The sequence below is a fragment of the Protopterus annectens genome, chromosome 2.part2 (genome assembly GCF_019279795.1).
Source record: "Protopterus annectens isolate FY-2018-M chromosome 2.part2, PAN1.0, whole genome shotgun sequence".
NCBI classification, from domain to species: domain Eukaryota; kingdom Metazoa; phylum Chordata; order Ceratodontiformes; family Protopteridae; genus Protopterus; species Protopterus annectens.
The window spans coordinates 660,890,569-660,914,845 of record NC_056730.1 but is presented as its reverse complement, the minus strand read 5'-3'; the positions used below and the strand labels follow the sequence as shown (position 1 = coordinate 660,914,845).

Below are 24,277 nucleotides of genomic sequence, written 5' to 3'. Positions count from 1 at the left end.
GCAAAATCCAGCGAAAGGTCAAGGGAAATCTTTCCCTGCTTTAAATTGGCCGTTCTCTGTTTTTTGGTTTTGATATTACATGGTCGATGTTTAGGTGTTCGGTCACCTAATCATTTGATCAAGTAATATAGACCTGAATTAGACAAGGTAGTTTTCAAAAAGGAAAGATGATGAAATTATTGCTGTTTGTGGGTGGTACACAAGACACGAAGAGAAGGTACTTTATCTTTTTAAGTGTTTACATGAGTTTGGTATTTTTTCAGGTTATAAGGTCAATAAAACTAAGGCAAGTGCATTCCATATACATTAATGACCAGCAGCTGTTTTGAGCCAACAGTTCGCTGGTGTGTGGGAGCCACCATATACTAAGTGCTTGTAAATTTGCCTGGGAGGCATGGTAGTAGATTTAGCTGCTAAGACTAATTATGGATTAAAGAAAAATATTAACAATTTTTTTCAGTTATGGAAAACAGTAGTGACAGAACTGGATGAGAAAGTCCAGCTTCTGACCTTTTGGTCCTATTGCTGCTGTTGCATGTTTTCTAATCTTTTCCTGTAAGTGTCTGTTTGTGTTTTTTGGGGATATTGAAACACAGTGAGATTGTTTATGTGGGATGATGGCAAAGTTTGTGTTTTATAGGGCTAACTCAATCTTTCTGAAAATGAGAGAGGCTTGAATTTACTTGACACTCATCTATATCAAAATACAATACAACTTAATATTCAACATCTGTCTGCATCAAGCCACAGTACCCAAGTACTTCAAGAATACAACCATTATACCACTGCCCAAGAACTCTCCACCCTCAAGCCTGAATGACTACCGCCCAGTAGCTCTTACCTCCACTGTAATGAAGTGGTTTGAGAGATTGGTCAAAGAATACTTAACATCAAGTCTTCCTGCAGCACTGGACCCACTCCAATTTGCTTATAGATCCAATTGCTCTACGGCAGATACTATCTCACTGGCACTTCACTTATCCTTAGCACACCTGGAGAACAAAAACTGCTATGTCCGCATGTTATTTATTGACTTCAGCTCAGCCTTCAACACAGTCATCCCCCAACATCTGATTGAGAAACTGGTCCATCTGAGTGTTAGCACTCCTTTATGCAACTAGATTCTGGACTTTCTTATTGACAGACCACAAAATGTATACGTAGGCGACAACACCTCAATGAGCATCACACTGAACACTGTAGGACCTCAAGAATGTGTCCTAAGTCCCCTGCCTTTCACCATGCTGACACATGACTGCAACACTAGGTACAACACAAACCACATTATTAAGTTTGTGGATGATACTACAGTGGTGGGTCTCATCAGCAATGGTGATGAAAAAGCCTACAGAGAGGAGGTGAACCAACTGATTGTCTGGTGTGACAAGAACAACCTGGCTCTCAATGTGAATAAAACAAAGGAGATGATAATAGACTTCAGGAAGAGATGCAAGGCTCATTCTCCACTCACAATCAAAGGAGGAACAGTGGAAAGGGTGAAGTGCACCCATTTCCTGGGGGTGCATATCACTGAAGACTCGCCTTGGTCAATAAACACTAATCACATTGTCAAGAAGGCGCAACAGCATCTACACTTTCTAAGAAGGTTGAGGAGAGCAAAACTGACACCTTCAGTCCTCACAACCTTCTACAGGGGTGCCATCGAAATCATCCTGACTAGTAATCTCTCAGTGTGGTATAGAAACTGCATGGTTTCAGATCGCAAATCTCTCCAGAGGGTGATGAAAGTGGCAGAGAGAATTATCAGGTCCACTTGCCAATCTATTCAGGACTTGCACTCTGCTCTGTGCCTCAGCAGAGCCATGAAAATAGTCAAAGACTGTACTCACCATGCCCATGGTCTGTTCTTGTGTTTGTCTTCAGGCAGGATATACCATAGCTTATGTTACAAAACCATCAGATTTAATAGAAGCTTTTTTCCACAAGCCATCAGACTTCTGAACTCCAGTAATAACATACACCATGCTAGTCATGGAGGTTTGGAGTTACAACGCTGAAGTAATTCGCAGATATATGCAATAACTCTATGAAAGTACAATCTTATACCTTATGTGCAATATTAACGATGCCAAGTTAACATTCTGTGCAATATGCCAAGTTAGCATTCCATGCAATTTGAAATCTGTCTGATTCTGATCTGTGCAATATATTATCTGTGCAATATTTTGGGCACTAATGAAGACATGGAATAGTCTTGGTGCATGTCATTGCACTTGTTACTGCACTGCATAAATATCTTACTGTTGTTATTGTTGGATTAGCTTTAGTATATGTGTTATTCTTGTATTAATATCAGTATATATTGTATGTACAGTGAGTATGAAGTAAAGCAATTTTGTTCCGTTGCACTGTTGTGCAGTCTAAATGACAATAAAGTTCACTTTGACTTTGACTGTAAATTGTTATATTCAGCTATGACACAGTAAGATTCTAAATGGAAAAAAATGAAATTTTTGCTGAGTTTTAATACTGAACAGATTGATAGGTTCATAGGTTCATAGGTTGGTACTAGGCTATCAGCCCTAGAGCCTATACAAGCCTAGCCATAACAATTTCCTGGCTATTTCTTCCCACACTATTTACTTCCCTGGACCCCTGTCTAGCAGGGCGACTGACATGATCCCTGGGGTGAATTTCCTTTCTCCCATCCAATCATCAAGGTTCCTTTTGAAGAGGGCCAAAGAGGCACTCTGCTTGACATGCATGGGCAATCTATTCCAGAGTCTGGGGAGTCTCTGGGTCAGGAACCCATCCCTCCAGCATGTTTTGTTTATTGTGATGACAAGATTTAGATCCCTGGAGCATGTGGCTCTGAGGGATTGGGATTTCTTTAAGTGTAGCATGTCCAACAGCTCTGGGTTTGACATGGCCTTGTATGTTAAGCAGAGATCACCTCTGAGTAGACGATATGCGACAGAGTATAGCTGGAGTTTTTTAAGGCGGTCAGCATAGGGCATCTGCTTTTGGCCTGTGATTCTTTTAGTGAGGTATTTCTGCGTTCTTTCCAGTTGTTGCAGATGTCTTGAGTGGCACATACCAAACAGGGCGTTGTATTCTATAATGGGTCTAATGAGGGATGAGTACAGTGGGACAATGACCTCCTTTTTTCTGGATGAAAAGCCCTTAGTGATGAGGTGTGCCACATAGAAGGATTTCCTGACTGTTGTGGCGATGTGGTTATCGAAGGTGAGACCACTGTCCACCTGTGTCCCTAAGTCTCCTATCACACTTTCGGTGTTTATTGTACTGCCACCTATATTTTTTTTTTTTTTTTTTTTTTTTTAACATTTGTTGACTGGGAATGTCCGACTAGGTTCCACAGAGCCTGTTTTCAGTGGAGGCCTGGGGAGAAATGCTCCAGATGCATGTCTTTGGAATGGTAATTCACGGATACATGTTTTTTCCCAAAGGGGATAACTATACATTTCTTGGCATTGAGCTTGAGCCCATGGCTCTGGCACCAACAATAGGACTGCATTGTCTTCTTTGGCAGGATCCATGATCTTATGTTATGAAGCAGGTGATTAAAGACTGTTAGAAACCTGAATATTAGGCCAGATTTACGACAATGGCTATATCTGATACTGGCTGTTATTGATAATAATCCATGTCTAGAAGGGGAAATGGAATGGAAGAGATGGAGGAAGGTGCTTTCTGGAAGCAAATGTGGTGTTGGCAACTGGACAACTTGTGTATAAACAGAGTGTTGATCAGAGTGTGTGTATGTACCTTTAAGAAGCATTTCCAGATGTAGCACGTGCATATAAATACAGAGCATGTACAGGCAGCAATGCCATTTTGAGAGAACTGCCAGAGTGTTAACATGTATGAGTGTGGTAGTCAGTCTGTTTCTAAGTTTATTTAAGCTTAAGTCACAAAGCCTCATTTCTGATGTGTTTGTGTATAATAAAGCTGCTTGAACAGAACCCAGAAATGTTCGTCTGTTTTATCCTGACCACATGAGCGACACAGAGTAAATGTGTAGCTTAAATAATGCATTACTACTATAATATGGGTAGCTGGTGTTTGTGGCTAGGCAAATGGCGCTTATGCAATTCATTGGTACTGCAGCCCCCCTAGCATTGCTTATATCAGGAGCAAGATGTTAGAGGCTTGGCTAGGTGAGCACATAAGCCCTTTAAAAGATATCACTTCATAGGTCAAGCAGAAATGTAAAGAAGATTGTGAAGTAATGCTAGCTATAAGACCACGTGATGCATGGTAGTGGATATTAATTGCTATGGTATTGAACAAATTCTAGGAGATTTAGAATATTTGCTTAAGAGTGTTCGCACAGATATTTTTACACTCCACAAAGATAGGCACAGATGTTCCCAAATATAGACACAATATGCTGTGAATGTAATTTATGTAATTTTGGCACTTGGGGATATTTTTTGGTCCTGTCCAAGGCAGAATTATCTCAGCAGATAAATGGGATGCTATGTAGAAATATAGACATATCTAGATTATTATTCTTTTTGGGGTATGGTCTTCGGATTCATTGCACAAGTAGGGAAAGTGCAACTTTATTTGTATTAATGACTGTGGCTAAGACGGCTATAACATGGAAATGGAAAATTGATCAAACTCCAAGTATAGATAATGTAATACAAAGTATGGATAAACTGGATAGCAGGGAGAGTCAAGAAGTCATGGAGTAAATATGCAGAGCAGTGGTTACACTGGCTCATGTATAAATATACTCTCTGACTTAGCTAGTTATGAATCGGGCATTAATATTTTATATTGTTCATAAATATTCTGAACTCTCTGTCCCCCAGTGAGAAATATTCTAAAGGTGATCTGAAGTTTGGGGGGGTATATTTTCTTAGTACTAAGTTCTTCTAAATAGTTAAGTTCCAGTAAATAGTTACCTGATCTTTTATGTTTTTATTTGTTCCTAGTGTGTTTGATAAATTGAAGTCTGCATTTTCCAAAGCATATGAAGTCTGAAACTCAAATGTATGTCATTATTCAGTGACTTAAATCTTTAATGAATTGCCAGAAAACAAATTTTATGAGGAACACATCATAAATATGAGGCAAAAATCGGGACATTCTGTGAAAGTCTGGACAGTTGAGAGGTATTGCTCTACTGATCATCTTGTGTATACCCCAAACTATGGGACAGACTCCCAAATTCCATTAGAAATTGACACCTGGATAAAGACTTCAAGATAAAATTAATACTTCTACAACAAACAGCCACATGCCCAACCTGCAATAATGTAAAACATCAAACACTGATTATCTGCCGATGTACCTAGAATACTGTTAAAATCTCAGGCAAGAGTCACAAGACTAACAGCTTCACCTCATGTAAATGTTAAAAAGTATATTCATGTTAAAGCTATTATATAATCTACCAATGCTGCACTGAGTACTACTTGGCTATTGTACATAAAAGTTGTACCTCCATGTACACAGCTGTACTTTGTCGGTGTACATACACCAAAACAAATCTGCAAATTTTCCTTTATCAAGTTACATATTCTGGAATCTAGGAACACATCTAAATGTTGCAGCTTGTATTGTATTTGGTGAACTGCATGCCTATATATATTGCATTATATCGGAATGCTGATGCTCTGCCTTTCATTATGACATTTGCAACAAAAACACTGTAAGGTACTGACAAGGTACATGCAGCTGGAGCTGCTACCACTTCTTCTCCTTAATTAGAAAAAAACATGTTTCAGCTTATGATGTTTGCAAAGCTGGGAACTGACCAAATATTCTCATATCTAACAAACGCTACAAGACAGATGACGGGTCTAAGAGGAGTGTAAGCTGTCGTATGCCACTGCTGCAGGGGATCCGGTCTCGTCAGCCAGCTTTGCTGGATTACTCTACAAACTACTTGAAATTCTGCCCAAAAGAGTGAATAATGCTACAACAGTCTGAAAGCTGTATGACATACTTACCATAACAACAAATCTAATGGGGTTTTTTCTTAAAGTAGTATGAATAATCTTCAGCCCTTCACCCATTTCGGATGTGAATCTGGATTCAAGTAACATATTTTAATGATAACATATTACTGCTGACATTATTACATTTGTCTGTTTATATTTAAGTTGTGGAAAGTGCCCCGTGGTTCACCTTTTGGCACCCAGTTGACATGCTTCTTACTCCTATGGTGTGATAATCAGACCCATTCATTCTCTAGACATGGTAAAAGTCTTATGGCCTGCTTGTTCTCTAGCCAAGGTGACAGGCTTATAAGCCCCAGTTGTTTGCTCTAGAGGTGAAAGTCAGGTGTTAGGGAACAGGTCACCCTACCAATCATGTGACTTCCTCTCCCTTCCTGGTCTAACCTTTGTCTGCAGCAGCCATGACCTTGACAATTATTGCTACTTGGAATGGTGCAAGTACCTTGCTTACTTGCAACGTGATGTCATACTGACGTAATGCCGCCGGCTATACCACAGAATTCCTGCTGAGGTCAGTGCAATGGTACTTCAAACGAAATTGCCCCAGAATGGGCTTATCATCAATGATCACTCATTCTCATACCATCCTGCACCAGGCTCTTCAAGCTTCGCCATGCCTCTAGTTCAACACAGGTTGCCTAGGCCACAGTCAGGGCTTTATCCCTCTGTGCCATAGAGCTGGGCTAACAGAGTTATAGTAATTAATTATTGCACTGAATGTTTAACACACGTTACATAAGTTTTGCTAGAAGAATTAAAGATGCTATTGGGTATTAGCACTATTTTTATATGGAGTAATCACTTACTTAAACCCAGAGGCACCATTTCTTGGGCCTTTGTTGTCTGGTATTCTTCTTTTATGAGTTTACCGCTAATTGGTGTAGATTTGGTGTAATGTTAACATCTCTAGATTATCATGCATATCTTTAGAATAAACACAACCCTTTTTTAGAATGAAGCAGTCTTAATGGTTTAAAGATTAATAGTAGCAAATCAATTGCAATGATATTTGAACCGGGGTATATATTTTTCTGCTCAAGGGAATGGCTTAATATTCTGATTGAGAGAGATACCATTAAACTATCCAACATTAAAAAAGATATTAATAATGTTTGTTCTAACTTAATGTCTGCTTTAGACAGGGCGAAATTTGAGTCTTGTCTTCATGATATTAGAGACAAATTAAACTCACAAGAAAAGAGAGTCCTTGAACAGAAAATGTATAAAATACAGAGAGATCTCCGTGATTTTGAAAAAGGTGCTGCCTACTTCAGGGGACCCAATCAGCGTTCACGTTCCAAAGCTCGTCGTAATGATGCTGGCTGGTTTAAAGATAGAACTGGTAATAATGTTAACCTGCCTGTGAGCCCAGCAGTCCGACAAGATGTGGATAATATAATGAACCATGATTTTCCACCTTTGCCATCACCAGTGGATGACTTTTATTTCTCTGAACATTTTCGTCCACCAAGGACATATGGTAGGCAACAGAAGAGAAGTTTTTTGGATCAGGAACAGCAAAGGGTAGGGCCCCCATGCCAATGGCGTGACAACAAAAGGACAAAATGGTATTAATTTATGTTCTGGATCTAATATTGTAATTAATTTATCTGGATATCAGTTAAATGATAGTATTTATGCTGTATTGAATCATGGATTGAAATTTGTACCCACTGTTTTACCTAAGAAATATGAGTTTAAAATAGAATTGTTCAGATTTGTGCGCAAATTATATTTATGGTATTATTTTCACTGTTCACCTTCTTTGAATGTTGGTGTGGAAACTGCATTGAATGATACATATACTACTGATGATTATGTTTCAGATTTAGACTCTAATGAATCTTTTGTATCCTGTGAGAGTGACTTAAATGCCTATTGTGTTATAGACACTTTGAGAGTAAATACTAAGAGTACTTATATGCCACCTTCTTCACATGAAGGTATAAATAGTTTTCATGTGATGGTTGAATTTGAAGTTAATTTGTTGATAAATAACTTAGATTTGACACAGGTTAATTATAATTTATCTAAAAGGGAATGGTCTGAACTAGTTAATTTTTCTAAACAGAAGGAATTAATTGTGAAACCATCAGACAAAGGAAATAAAATTATAATTATGCATTATACACAATATTATAAAATGTGCTTAGATTTATTGAGTGATGATACAGTATATTGTGTAGTTACAGAAGATTTTGTTAAACAGGCTAAAAATAAGTATACCTGTCTAATACAGAGAGGTTTGAGACTAGGATATTGGTTGGAAGCTGATGTTAAGAACAAATTAAGTGTGGAGGACTCTGGTCCAGCTTATTTTTACTGCTTACCCAAGATTCATAAAGATAGTAGGAATCCTCCGGGTAGACCTATAGTTTCGGCTAGTAGATACTTTCTACATAATTTGGGAGTTGTTTTGCATCAAGTATTGTTAAAGGAAGCCCAGAAACTTCCGTCTTACATACAAGATTCATTTGATTTTCTTCGTAAAATTAAAAATGTGATTTGGGTAGACAGTATGTACTGGCTGACTCTAGATGTTAAGAGTCTCTATACCAATATTAAACATGTATTTGGAATTGAAGCAGTACATAAACAGATGGGAGATTTTCCGTTAACACATTATGTTTTAGATTTATTGAAGTTTTGTTTAGAAAATAATTATTTTTACTTTGATAATCAAATTTTTCATCAGATCCAAGGTACAGCAATGGGTGCGCCCTTTGCACCAATGTATGCTAACATTTTTATGGGATTAGTTGAAAAAGAATGTATTTATACTAATTGTTTTATGAAAAATCATGTAAAATTTTACTTTAGATTTATTGATGATTTAATTTTTTTATGTGAAGGGGTAAGCATTTAGTGAATGCATTTATACAGGATATTCAAATAAATAGGTTTAATATATGTTTTGATGGTATACAGTGTGGATCAACTGTTTCTTTTTTTAGATATTAATCTACAGGGTATTTCAGGACAACATGTCATCACTAGCATACATAGAAAATTTGATTTACCAAATGAATTTTTGATGGGCACCAGTTGTCACCCTAAACATACCCTTGAAGCCTTACCATATGGTGAATTTTTGAGAATTTCTCGGTTATGTAATGATGATAATACATTTATGAATTAAATATTATGTACTAGGAATATGTTTGAAAAAGACAATATGATATACAGTTGATTGATTTAGATATCAATAAGATTTTTAATAATAGGTTTAATAAGGGGCCATTATGTATAAATAAGTGTAGAAATGATATTAAGAATTATAAAGAAGTGGAAAAGATATTTATGGTTTCTACTTATAATATTTGTAGTGAGAATATCAAAAAATGTATTTTACATTTTTGGGACTTTTTAAAAAATTATTTTGAATTGAAGGGTTTAGTTGAAAAAAAGTTAATGTTCTCTTATAAGAGGGGTAGAAATGTGAAGGATATGATAGTGCACACTAGATTCCATAAACCTGATGAAAAATTGCACTACCAAATTAAGAGTAGAGGGATGTTATCATGTGGGAAGTGTAGTGTTTGCCCTTATGTAATCAATTTTTTTCCTTATATAAATAATATTGAGTATAATCAAATGGCCAGTATAGTTGTAGAACTGAGAGAGTGATATATGCCATCAGATGTGGCTGTAATAAGTTTTATATTGGCCAAACGAAAAGAATGTTTAAGGTGAGACTATTAGAACATCTGAGGGATATTAGGGTAAAAAAATTAGAGAGTCCTTTAGCTCAGCATTTTTATGAATGTCATGATGGTAAATGTGATAGTTTAACAGCAACTATTTTAGAATAGGTTTTTATAAGTGAACTAAATGAGAATTTGATTAAGAATGCACTGTTAAAAAAAGAAACTATTTTTATTTTGAAGTATGAAACCCTAATTCTTAGGGGCTTGAATACAGATTGTTGCTGGAGAAGTGTTATTTGATTTGCCTGAATGCACTTTAAATTTGTTTGAATTGTATTTTAATTAACTTTAATGATTTAATTGTTTGACTGTTTGATTGCTGTTAATAGCTAATGCTATATAAACACTTTTGTCTGTGTTATGTGTTACTCCTTGAAGGCTTACTGTGGCCGAGGCGCTAGAGAATAAATACAGAACCTTATTTTTACACTGGCTTTGTTGTTTCAATTTGCGGTGTAGCAACTTGGTCTCCAATTTTGCTGTTGTTCATTTTATATATTTTTCTAGCCCTTCATTTGTGATGAATAAATAGTTAAGGCATCTTATTTAAAGCAAGTCTAAAATCAGCAAGTACTGATATAAAAGGCTTTCCCTGGAATATTTAGTTATGACAAGTATGTCACACAAATACACTTTTTTTTTCACTTAACATCAAAAGCTAATGTCAGTATGTGCAAATGGAGCTGTTACTTGTTCTTCAGATTGATTTAAAACATGTTTCAGCTCATGACTTTTGTAAAGTCCCATCAGCTTTTACAGGCTTTGGCTGATTTTGGTAACTCCCCTATGAATATGAGCAGAAGCGCTTTTTTGGCAGCTGTGTATTTTCCAACATCCTTACATACTTGCCTACACTGATTTTAGCTTTGCTATCCACCTTTTTCTTTGTTTCCTCTTTTATGTACTTATTAAATATTTTATTTCCCTTTTTTTGGCTACCCCATTTCAGTTTGCCACTTTATTTTTGGATATCATTAATTCTTCCTTCTACTTTAATTTCTCCTGTTCTTTGTCTTCCTCCTTCTCTGCTGCCTTTTCCTCACTGATTGGGCTACCAGGTCCAAGATGTCTCCTTCACGAGTGGATCCTAGCATTAACTGTCACTGACGTACCATATACTAGCACTGTATACGTTTATTGTAAAGCGTGATTTCATAACTGCCCAAAGCAGTCAATACTTAACAACAGCCAAACATTATTTTTGCCTGCAGAGGAGAATTTTGATGGCTACTCCATCCATAAAGTTTTATAAAGAAATGTTTATTTTTTCAATTTATTGTTCATACTACTGAAATTGCCAAAGTTAATTGGAAATATGCAATACTAAATGCAGGCTCATAGCTTTGGCAGATGTTAACTGCAATGGCTTATAATTGCTGTATTCATATAGTACACCTTCTTCTTATGAAGCCTGACATTGCATTGTATACTTCTATCATGAAATATGTTTTTTGTGGTTGCTGAGGACACTCATGTTTTGAAACAACTTAATAATGAGTGCAGAATAACCACTGAAGTGGGTAGTATCACATAGATGCTATATTGAAACGTTTTAGCCATGCTGATAAAGAGTGTTTAAGTTGCTCCTTTTGGTTAAATGTTCACTGAATAACAATGAACAAGTTAACTGCATACGTACATATTCTGTACTGATTAAACTGGTTTGTAATTTTAGAGAGCTAAAGCGCATCAAATCATTGGAATGCATTGTCTCTGCTGCATACAATGAAATTTATGGGTGCAACATTGTGAGATGTGCAAGCAATGTCACAGCAACAGTAAAACATGTTTATTTTTTTAAATTGGTGTAATGCAAGGTATGTCAAGCTTTCACTGAAGGATTAGGTTTCTCTGGTCAACATAAAATTTGTGGTGGGATCCAAATGGAAATTATATAGATAAAAACAGACTATTTCATTTTAAGTGCAGACTGCCGGACTTAGTATATGTTACTGTCCTAAAGTTGTGGGTGTAGAGCACCCAGGAACTGGGCACACTTAAGTATCCTCATAATCTTGTCTGCATAAGTGTGAACTGAAAATTCAAAGAAAAATATAAACATTTTTAAGTCCAAGTATAAGTGAACTTCAGAAATTATTCTGGATACTATATTTGTACAGTCACTGACAAATTAGTAGTTTATGTAAAATGTAACTGCATGGATGGGAATTGCCAGTGCCACTTGTTTTCCTTTGGTCAAGTATAATGTGAAGATGAGTTTAAAATAATGAATTTGCAATTTTTTCCCCAGTTTTGAACTCTCTGATTGCTTATTACATAAGATATCACTGCTGGAGTGATCTGTATTTGTGCAGTAGCTGTTGATTGTGAATGTTTAGGGTTTTAGTTTTTTATGTCATGGTTAAATAACAGTGTAGTTTTATATATAAATATATATATATATATATATATATATATATATATATATATATATATATATATATATATATATATATATATATATATATATATGTGTGTGTGTGTGTGTGTGTGTATGTATGTGTGTGGTTAGGAACCAAACCACCCACATAGTGGTGGAGAGCACCCCTGTAATTTTTTTGGTTAGTTTATTTTACCTGAATGAAGGTTGTTTGGACTGATTCTTGATGAAACATAGGATAAGCATTCTGATCATATGGAATAAATCAGTGGAATAAATAAACATGTTTACGGAGTTAACAGTATACAACATGCACACATACCATCTACAATACAACCCAAGACATATGGTCTCTGCTCAGAACTCTAAATGTCCAGCATTTAGAACTTGGTATTTGTATTACATAAAAAGTAGCCTGTATTTTAAAAATCATGCACTGGTCTCATGGCCTTTTGGCTATAACAGTTGTCTAGAGTTATTTTGTAGCAAACTGCTGTTTAAGCAACACAGATTCTGTAGTGAATGGCAAAAGTTTTCTGAATACATTTGGTAGTAAAAGTAAACTGAATTCTTAGTTCTTTGTTAAAATATTGTTTACTTACTGTAGCAGCATGTGTTAATCATTACCCAACAATATGTGTTTGCCTATGTTCATATATTTCATATAGTTCATATATATAGCCATTGTTTATTGGAAATGACTATTTAACTCTCTTCATTCCACTTATTCAGAAATAGTAGACTTTCCTAATTCATTGTCAGATCTTACATTTATAAATGCACTTTCTGTAGTAGTAACATCATCTTGACGGTAAATGCATTTCTGTATACCCCCACCTAACTTCTTTGTAATTGTAAGTGCTCTTTCTTTTAAATTTTTGGTAAAATAGAGGTTTGTTAACCCTCTAACTGTATAGGTCTGCTGTACTTCATAGCATTTTCACTTTTGCTGCTGAATTTTGTTCTGTGTCTACTGATAATTAAGGTTCTCCCCGTGTCAGATATAGCCAATTTTTCTCCTACAATGGGAATTTCATCCAGTGATACGGTAAGAGATGTAATAGTCATTTAGTGCTTTGTCCCCTCACTACCTTTCTGGCAAGAATGGCATTTGTAATTGCTCTAACACCACCCCTGGGCAGGGAGATGTGCAATCTATGTCACTGCAGAGGTCCATAGTAACTTCTAAATTTGTGTTTCTGCACACATGTGCTCTAGGCTACCATTAGATGGAGGCTTGGTGTGCTTAATGCCCTGCTCTAGAACACATGTTTGCATCACCCTCCTGCTTTGAGGCATTGTGGCAATGTGCGGATGGATCTACCCCCCCCCCAACAGACATGCTTATCCTCCCGTGCCACCTACATCAGATGGATTTCTGAGCTACTAATCAAACTTGGGCCACCTGGGCCATACAAATAGTCAAGCCTTTGCCCCTCTACACCACTTGGGGTGACTTTCTTTCCTTTATTGGCCAACAAGAAAATACTTTAACTTACCAGTCTGTATAAAAGAATCTTGGGGAAAATGAGAAGTGAGACCAAGTTTAAAGAATTCTGAAGTTTTGAACACTCTTCTTTCAAACTCTTCCAGTGAAACATTATCTTTCAAAAGTTGCCATTTTGAGTCCTCTGGCCAATGGGATTCAATAAATTCCTCAGGATCTGGTAGAAAATAAAATTCATCATACCTGGAAAAGTGAGAGATAAAGGCAGTGGTTGTGGTAGGAGGGAGGGACAGACAGAAAAAGAAAGAAAATTATTTTTGTGATTGAGTTAAATCACTCAACACTTGGACAAATCAAAATTTTGCATAAAGTGGAAATAGTAAACCACAGCATGAATATCATTTTAAGTACCTAGTTATTCACACACTTAGAAGAATTACATTTATATATGTATGTGTTTATGTGTATGTGTGTGTGTATAGGAAATGGGAACATTTCCTTAGATGTTTTTTAAAGGACAGATAATGTGCGCACGTATACTTCCTTATTACTGATAACAATGTCGCAGGTACACAAACACGTGCGCGCATGCACACACACACACACACACACACACACACACACACACACACACACACACACACACACACACACACAAACACATGTCTATATTACATAATCAAACTTTTAAAAGTTTGAACGTCATATGGTCAACACCATATGATCGAACTTTTAAAAGTTTGAAAATGTAATAAAAAAAATAAACCAAAGGGAAAGACCTACCTGAATGGTTTAAAAAGGGGGGCAAGCCCCCCTGCACCTCCCACACCCCCCCGCTCTTTAAATATATCAACTCATACTACAGTGCAATAAGGGAAATCTTCCCATTCTGCACTGTACAGAGTTCTCCATGAAACGTTCAAACTTTTAAAAGTTCGATCATATGGTGTAGACCATATGGCGTCCGAACTTTTAAAAGTTCAGCAACATGATATAGACCACACACACACACACACACACACACACACACACACACACACACACACACACACACACACACACACACACACACACACACACAGGTCTTAATTTATTTTAAAACTGTAGTAAAAAAAAAAAGTGTCAACAGATATATCAAAAATGGCCCATAGAGTCCCTGCCTTCGTATTTAACATACATTTAACCTATAAGGTGCTAGTAGTTGTCTACCTGCATGATGTCAAGAAGTTTCCAGAAGCATCATAGGTGGTACTTCTCTAGTTTCCTAGGTGAAATCAGTAAAAGGTTTAGGATCTGTGTTTGTAAATAAAAGCAAAAATGATAACAAAATGGTATTACTGAGTACATACAGACTTTAATAGACAATGATCAGTGAAATGCAGCAAAGCTGTTTCCTAACTGAAACTGTAGCAAGCTGTAACCTATCCTGTGTCTCAGTGTCTATGGTCTTTGATAGGGGAATGTAGCTGTTGATGGACGGTAAATAAATGCCTGTCACTCATATGTGAATCACTGAAGGTCATTTACAAGGCTCTGAATTTCTTTCAGAACAGTTTGTTTTTCTTGATACTAATGGTCAGTCCCAGATTTTGGAAATGTTCTGTAAAAGTTTCTAATGACTTGGAGGTCAATCCTAGTGTGAGAGTGTATGCCATAATTAGCACAATATTGCTCAGTGACAGATGCCTTGGGAACTTTGGCGTTTAAATTTGGATACTGCAGACTGAAGATCCCTCCAGTCATTCTGTATTTTAAAGCAGTGCAATAGTTAAGGTCATATACAAGCTGTAAAGACATACTGTACGAGTCCCATTAGTGAGAAGGTTACTGGTGGTGCCCCCATGGATATGTAGTAGGAAAATGCCTATTTTTATTTTTACTCCTGTCTTGCAAAGTACATCTAATGTATGGCTGTCAAAACTAACTAATTATAAAACAGGGCCTTTCATTAGACATTTGAATGTCTTTGTTCTATAGAAATACACTGATGATTTTTTTTCAGAATGGACAAATATCGATATAATATAACCTTCACCATCAGGACGTGGTTGATTCATTCTGGACCAGATATTAATGTGGGACTTCTCATTTCAGTTGTATATTAGAAGTCTCTGCAAGTGGAACATCACTCTATGTGCAGTCAGATTCATCTTAACAGCAGTTGAATCGAAGTACATTGCCATTTTGTATTTACTTTGTGCACAGCCAGCTTTACTTACCAACAAACCCTGTGAGTTGCTCAGGGCCCCCTTCCCTAACCACAGCAAGTTATCTTATTTGATATTATGTACCATCTCTGTCAAGCCAACAAAATATTATACCAGTCGTGTGTACTTAATAAACCAGGTGGGTAATAATAACTTACTTATATCACCTTTAAAATTCAAAGATATCTCTGGTTATAGTAATAGTATTTTGTCAAGTAAAAGATTCCACAATTTCATTAAATGTTTTACCACTGACATAGTGCCCGTGGAATAGTTAAATCTTGTTTGTGGACATTCTCTACATTAAAACTAACATCCAGCTTTAGGCAGCTGCAATACCTGTGGCTTTAGTGGGCCCCTTTAATCATCCTTGAATGTGAGGGAGCCCTACAATAGCTGCTGCTGGCTGAGGAAAAATGAGGAGAAAAATGTGTATTCATTTTCCAGTTACGCTCTTTTACCAAAACAGGACTGTGCTATGACCCTGTTAGGATAAAGCTTATAATCAGTGAATGAACATGAACAAGGAAAGAGCTGGAGATCAGAAGCCCAGAGTGACTGATCTCAGTGCATACCTTGGATTTTAAAAAGAGTCAATGCTTTTGATCTTCAGGGATGGTTTTCTCTTTCAGGGAGTTTTATAAACACTGATGGAACACTAGATACTATAACTCAACTTCTTTGTTTTCTGGGCAAAGCTAAAAGTAATAGCACAATAAATGCTCAAAATCAGGAACATGTTTTAAATACTCTCATTCACTTAAAAATAATAGAATAAAACATGTTGCATCAACATGCATTTTGGGACAATAAGAAGTATGAAACTCTGATGTCTGGATTTATTGACTGTAATCTGTAGCAGTTAGCATTGTCACCTCACAGCAAGAGGTTCTCCTGTTTGATTCTTGTCTGGGGCGCCTTCTGTGTGGAGTCTCCATGTCCTCCCCACGGTCGAGTGACGCTAAAGACATGCAGGTAGGTGTGAGCGCGAATGGGCATGCCTTCTTTGAAGGTTGGGCGTCAGGCTGGCAACTCAACACCATAAAAATCCACTGCCAATCATGAGCGGACCGGAGTTCCGCTGTGGTGTCTCCTAACCGGGAAAAGCCAAAAGACTTTTAACTTGAATGATTTACCAACAAATCATTTTTTTTTATCAAGGACAGAGCAAAATTATGTGGCAAAATCAGGGACAGTCTGTAAAATCAGAGACTTTGACAGGTATGTATCACTCCTCAATAGGGTAAATAAAAGTGACTTACCCTGCTGTTGTTTGATGATTGCTAAACAGCAGCTACTGAGCTAGTGTAGCAGTACCAGTGTTGTTCAATGTATTGCTATTTGCTGAAAAAAGTGCTCACTAGCTTTCATTAAGAGGAACCTGGACAACTGGATGGGAAACAGAAAATACATGCCCAGGTCCCACCTATGTCCCTCCTGGACAGGGGAAACAGGTGCTGACTTTGTGGAAACATGGGTGAAAGTCTTGACTAAGCTTATAAGGGCCTCTGGGCCAATAGTCTAGTATTGTCCTATGACACTATCTAGTGCAAGCATCATCAACACTTCCCTTCTTTTAATAGTGTGTGTGTGTGTGTGTGTGTGGGGGGGGGGGGGGGGTTGCAGTGTATTTAAAAGTAACAAGCTGGCCATATTTTCTTTCACTTACCATCACAAACACAGAACTTACACATGATAGGTGGCTATCTTTGGTGGTTTGGCAGGAAGAGGATGTGTGAAAGCAAGTGTTCATTGTCACTGGGGCACAGTAAGGAGTATTGTCATCTCACATTGCTTTGCACTTGTTGAATTCTTGGTTATGTAAGGTCTGCATGAAATCCCTCTCTGTGTATGTGTCTATCCAATGCTCTGGTTAACCCCATAATCTCAAAACATGCAGCAAGTAAAATGTTTGTGTGTGTGTGTGTGTGTGTGTGTGTGTGTGTGTGTGTGTGTGTGTGTGTGTGTGTGTGTGTGTGTGTGCGTGTGCGTGTGTGTGTAAAATACCATTTATTTTTATCTATGCATACAAACAATAATGCCAAGACACATATATTACTCTTGTGGGTAGTAGTAAAAAATACACTTAACAAATAATTATATTTCAAACATGAGGCATAAAATATATCACAGAGCATTCACACACTTAGATATTTTAGGAGTCTAGTGGCCCCCACATCCCAGATTGTAGAAGTGGATTTTGACATGGATTTGCGGGTAGTCTATCCATCAACCACACCCATTCTAAAACCAGCTCTGCTCAGATGTGTGTACTGAAGGTTGCTATATGTTTTATAGGACAGGGCTGGGGCGTGTGTGTTTATTACTTCTTTAATTTTCATCACAATCAAACCTTAGAATCATGCAGAAGGGAAGTCATTACAACTTGTGTTTGGGCTGTTAACAGTGTGGTCATTACTTCTTTTACTTTTCTCACAGAAGTCAGAGATGTACAAAGAAGGTTACTATAGCTTGTGCAGGGGCAGTGTACTGTGTAGGAGCAACAAAGTGGAATACACTACTATAATTTTATATATAATCACTAAACTAGGTATAAATAACTATGTCACAAGATGGGTTGCCAACTGGCTCACTGACAGAACCCACACTGTGAAAGTAGCAGACTCCAAATCCGACTTCAGACCAGTGACAAGTGGAGTACCACAGGGTTCAGTCCTGGGTCCTCTCCTGTTTGAAATCTACTTCTCTGAAGTACAGGCTAACACAGAAGGTCTCTGGCTAACAAAGTTCACATATGCCTGCAAACTAGGAGCCATAATCAAAACTCCTAACGATGTGGACATCCTACAAAAGGGCCTCACTGAGACAGATCCCTGGTGTCAAAGCCATGGCCTCAAGCTCAATGCCAAAAAGTGCATTGTCATCCCTTTTGGTAAAAACTCTGTACCCATGAACTACCACATAGGCGGTAGTCTACTTAACACTGCAAGTGTGATAAGAGACCTTGGGACACAGGTGGACAGTAGTCTCTCCTTTGATAATCGCATCACCACAGTAGTCAGGAAATCCTTCTACATGGCACACCTTATCACAAAAGGTTTTTCATCCAGGAAAAAAGAGGTCATTGTTCCCCTCTACTCATCATTCATTAGACCCATTATAGAGTACAACACCCCTTTTGGTATGTACCTCACAAGACATCTACAACAACTGGAAAGGCTGCAGAAATACCTCACAAAGAGGATTACCGGCCTCAAACAGATACCCTACACAGTCTCAAAAAACTCCAGCTTTACTCCGTTGCATATCGTCTACTCAGCGGCAATCTCTGCCTAACATACAAAGCTATGTCAAACCCAGAGCTGTTGGACATGCTCCACCTAAAGAAATCCCAGTCCCTCCAAGCTAGATGCTCTAGGGACCTAAACCTTGTCACCACAATAAACAGAACATGCTGGAGGGATAGATTTCTGTCCCAGACACTTCCCATACTCTGGAACAAACTGCCTATCTATATCAAACAAAGCTCCTCATTAGCACTCCTCAAGGAAAATCTTGACGATTGGATGGGAGATAGGAAATTCACCCTGGGGATCACTTCTGTGGCTCTGCTCGACAGGGGCACAGGAAAATAATTTTCTTGGTTGGTGAAAGCCAGGGTACCTTTTTGGCTAGGCTTATATAGGCCCTAGGGCCAATAGCCTAGTATCTACCTATGAACCTATGAACCTATAATCATTGTTTTTTTCATTTTCCTCACCATCACACATCAGGCACATATACAGGTGACTGTCTTTGGGGTAGGGGTTAAGAGTGAGGAGGCATGCTATGTACATGTATATATATGTATGTATATATATATATATATATATATATATATATATATATATGTGTGTGTGTATATTTTATATATATATATATATATATATATATATATATATATATATATATATATATATATGTATAAGTTTATGCATATGTATGACAGCAGTCACGTGAAATGCACAGCTGTGACAATTTGAACCTCTGCTTTTATACCAGTTTAACACCTGAGGTATTATCAGGGAGTATCATTCCCGTGTTTTGTCTCTGTCTCTCATGCTACAAGTTAAACATAATGAAGAACAAAAAGTAAAGGACTCCTCCCTGAAAGTACTGCCAAAAAAACAAATAGTAAATCCAAAAGTAAGGCAAGTACTACCACGCTGTGTATGAAGTAACTTCACTTTATTAAAACAATAAAAGCAGTATCATAAGCGCTTTCGGGTAAATCCCTTCATCAGATGATAAAACACTAGTAAAAGTATAGTATCTAATATAGTACAACACAACCAATGAAAATCAATAATTTACCCTCCTTTTTGCTAGAGCTGGTTTTAAACGGACTACATCATTTAATCCTGGTGCTTTGTCAGCTCCCAGTCTAAGAATCAATTGCATCTCTTTATATTCACTTTTATTATACAAGTCACCCATTCTTTGACTTCTGTTTACAACACATATAACCATAAAGGCAAATTCATGATCACTATGTAATTCTATACGCTTGTACAGTGCATTATGTTCTTTTCTTAACCTTTTATCTGATAGATGCTTAAAAATTCTATCTTTAAGTCTGCAATTTGTTTTTCCTACATAATATGCAGTACACTGTTGACAGGTTACAATATAGACTACATTTTGCATGTTGCAGTCAGCATACATATTCAAAAAATAATTCTTGTTGGTCCTGGGGTGTATAAAACAGTTTTGTTGTAAAATGTGCTTACAGGCTTTACAATGTAGGCATGGATAAGTTCCCTTCTTCTTAATGCCTGGATTTTGAAAATACATAGGTTCTTGACACAAAATATCTTTCAAATTTTTATTTCTTTTAAAAATAAATCTAGGTTGTGTCCCTACAACTCTAGTTATATTCTCATCTGTTAAAAGAATTCTCCAGTTTTCTCTAATTATATTACATATACCACTTATATCATTACTGTATGTTAAACTTATTTTCAAACCTTCATTAGCTTTTTGAACCTGTGTATCTACCTTGTTAGGCCACTTTTTTACCTCTATGTAACAATGGTTTGCACTTTGTTTTCTATACAGATGAGCCTGTAAGCACATTTTACAACAAAACTGTTTTATACACCCCAGGACCAACAAGAATTATTTTTTGAATATGTATGCTGACTGCAACATGCAAAATGTAGTCTATATTGCGAACTGTCAACAGTGCACTGTATATTATGTAGGATAAACAAATTGCAGACTTAAAGATAGAATTTTTAAGCATCTATCAGATAAAAGGTTAAGAAAAGAACATAATGCACTGTACAAGCGTATAGAATTACATAGTGATCATGAATTTGCCTTTATGGTTATATGTGTTGTAAACAGAAGTCAAAGAATGGGTGACTTGTATAATGTAACTGAATATAAAGAGATGCAATTGATTCTTAGACTAGGAGCTGACAAAGCCCCCAGGATTAAATTATGTTGTCCCTTTAAAACCAGCTGTAGCAAAAAGGAGGGTAAATTACTGATTTTCATTGGTTGTGTTGTACTATATTAGATACTATACTTTTACTAGTGCTTTATCATCTGATGAAGGGATTTACCCGAAAGTGCTTATGATACTGCTTTTATTGTTTTAATAAAGTGAAGTTGCTTCATACACAGCGTGGTAGTACTTGCCTTACTTTTGGATTTACAAGTTAAACATACAGATTATAGATTTTATTGTGCATTATAATGGTAGCTTTATTTCTATTTGTTAACCTGGATATAACACTAATCCACATGGACTATTTTCAGAGCACTATTTTAGTTAAGTGGCTTGCTCAGAGATGCATAGTAGGCAGATGGAGTTGCAGGGAATTAAACCCAGGACTACAGAATATAACTTGTTGATAGTTTCTAGCCTTAATCCTTTGTATCAACTGCCAGCAAAAAAGAAAGGGGAATTGTGTATTTTAATAGCAATTAAGGTGTACTCTACTAGACATATCGGTTTACATTTTAATAGCAGAAGACATCTAATACAAGAAACAAAAAGGTAGTCTAACTAATTGTTTCTGTTTCCTGATGAGATGAGTGAAACCCAGAAGAGTAAGATACTTCAAGTCTAGTACCTGCGAAAACTTTAATTGTTTTTACCATGACCTTCGGTCTTATTAGGTGCTGGCTGATTCTGAGTGACAATGTTTTGACTCCCTGAAATAATATATGGAGCTTAATTAAGAGTTTGAATGATGTGTTGTGACATTGAAAAGAAGAGTGATCCATGAAGGATGCATATAGCAGACAAATCATTAAACAAAACTCTTTAACAAAATAATTCTGCCTTCTTTACCCTGTGCTATTTTAAACACCCTAGTATCATCTGTGTTGATAATAATTTCAACCTTAACAGTTTTGTTATACTTTGAACTAATATAAACATGGTTAAAGGATATACAGTTGTCCACAAATTATGTTTCTCTTAAGTTAAGGACATTGTTTACAATCACTGATCTTCAAAGCAATGTGATTTAAATATGTTTATAAATTTCTTCTTTGTATCAAGTGGTTGATGTTATTAATGTTTAGTGAGGAAATATTGAGCGTATATAATTAGCAAGACAAACCAAGCTCCCACACCAATTGCCCTCTGTAGTATGGTCAATCAGAGTGAAAAGTGATTTGGCACTAGTCTCACATGAAGATTTATTTTTCATAGAGATCATTCCTGTTGTATGAGTTTGGAATGGCTGAGACTGACCTTTGAAATATTTAATTTTCTTGTATATGACATGCTAAAGCTGAAGCATTGGGAAATAATTTGTTTTTGTAAGTATTTGTAAAACCAACACCACCTACCAAAAATACAGGACTCATTCTTTTCTTTTTGTGAGTGTACATATTTATACTTATTATAAACTGACTCTCAATGAGAAAACATATTTCATGCTGTGGGATTTATCACATTTGAAATACGCACATAGGATGAAAGTGTTCGGCCCGTCTTGCCTCAGCGCCCCATATTGTTCCTTCCATTGGAAGGTCACTCTCTGAAATGATACTATACTCTTGCTTATCCTCATTCTGGATGTTGGGTAGATTTTTTTTGAATTATTGCAGAGAGTGCTGGTAATAATTTGGTTATACATAAGACTCGGGAATATAAATGGTAACAGACAAACAAGGCTTCATAAATGACAGAGGCAATGGCATTTTCAGTAAAATGAAAATCCATTTCAGGTCTTGTTTTTTTCAGGCTAGTCCACCTGGCAAGAAAAAATATTTCTGTTTTCACACAAGGTGGTCTGTATCTTTACTGAAGATTTATCAGGATCTGTTTAGCTTTGAGAAAGCGAATGTTCAGAAGAACAAAACTGAGCAATGGGTTTGTGAAAAAAATGGAACCTATGTCTCTCTTGATCAGTTTATGCATTTTCTAGAAATAAAAATGAGGGATGAAAAAAGAAGCAGACCTACCTTTTCATTTGTTCATTTTCAGATATCTGCTTTAACATGTTCAGATTTATAGTGGAGCCATAGCCTCTTCTAGTAATTAATGGGTGTAAAGCAGAGAACTGGAGAACCATATCAGAGAACACACACACACGCACGCACGCGCACACACACACACACACACACACACACACACGCACACACGCACACACGCACACACACACACACACACACACACACACACACACACACACACACACACACACACACACACACACACACACACACACATGCACACAAACACACACATGCACACACATACGCATGTGCACACTCACATACACACACATAAACACACAAATACACACGTAAACACACACATGCACATACACACACACGCATTTATTCTAGACTTTATATATATATATATATATATATATATATATATATATATATATATATATATATACCTCTAGGCAAATTAGAATACTACCTAATTCAAATTTGTCTTTTAGAAGAAGAAGGAAACTTTATCACCAACCGAAAAGTCAGTAAAAACTCCACTGGCTCAAGGATACCAATGCAAATTGCAGTTTATTGAAAAAAAAAAGAAGTAAACTGGCTTGGATTTTGCCTGCTTTATCTGCTTATCTTCAACAATCACCCATTGAAAATATAAAGTGACACTGGGGGAAGACATGCAGCTTCTGCAAAGAAGGCATCCCAGCTTTCTCGAATTAAAATCACTGTCTGCTATTTGAAAATACAGGAACTGTGGGATGTTAAAAGAAAAAAAAAAATGAGTAATTGCTATTGTATAGTGAAACAGGAAGCAGCAGGCATGTCAACCTTCTCCATGAATTTTTTATTCACCGTGCTGCAGTCAAATCCTGATCATCCTCTCCTTAGTATGGCAAGCAATTTGGACCACATAGATTGAACATAACACCAGGAAATGTACAATATAAAATGAATTGGATGATTTCAGTATGGAGAATAAAAACATTAAGAAGATTGACACCTAGGATCATAGGAGGTTACTAGGATAATGACCTTGTGGCTCTGAGTTATAAGCCTAGCCAATAGTTTATCCTGAAAAAGAAACCTCAGTTAGCACCTGTCGCCCTTGTCAATGAGGGATAAAGATGGAACCCTGGTACAAATTTGTGGTTTCC

General features: G+C 36.7%; 1 protein-coding gene across 1 annotated transcript in view; it reads right to left on the bottom strand.

The window, feature by feature from the left end:
- Positions 1 to 24,277, bottom strand: part of LOC122795761 (kyphoscoliosis peptidase-like) — a 395,881-nt gene that overhangs the window by 113,460 nt on the left and 258,144 nt on the right. Inside the window, exon 6 of the mRNA XM_044064081.1 lies at positions 13,544 to 13,734. Coding sequence (XP_043920016.1) covers positions 13,544 to 13,734 — 191 coding nt within the window. The remainder of the gene's footprint in view (positions 1 to 13,543; positions 13,735 to 24,277) is intronic.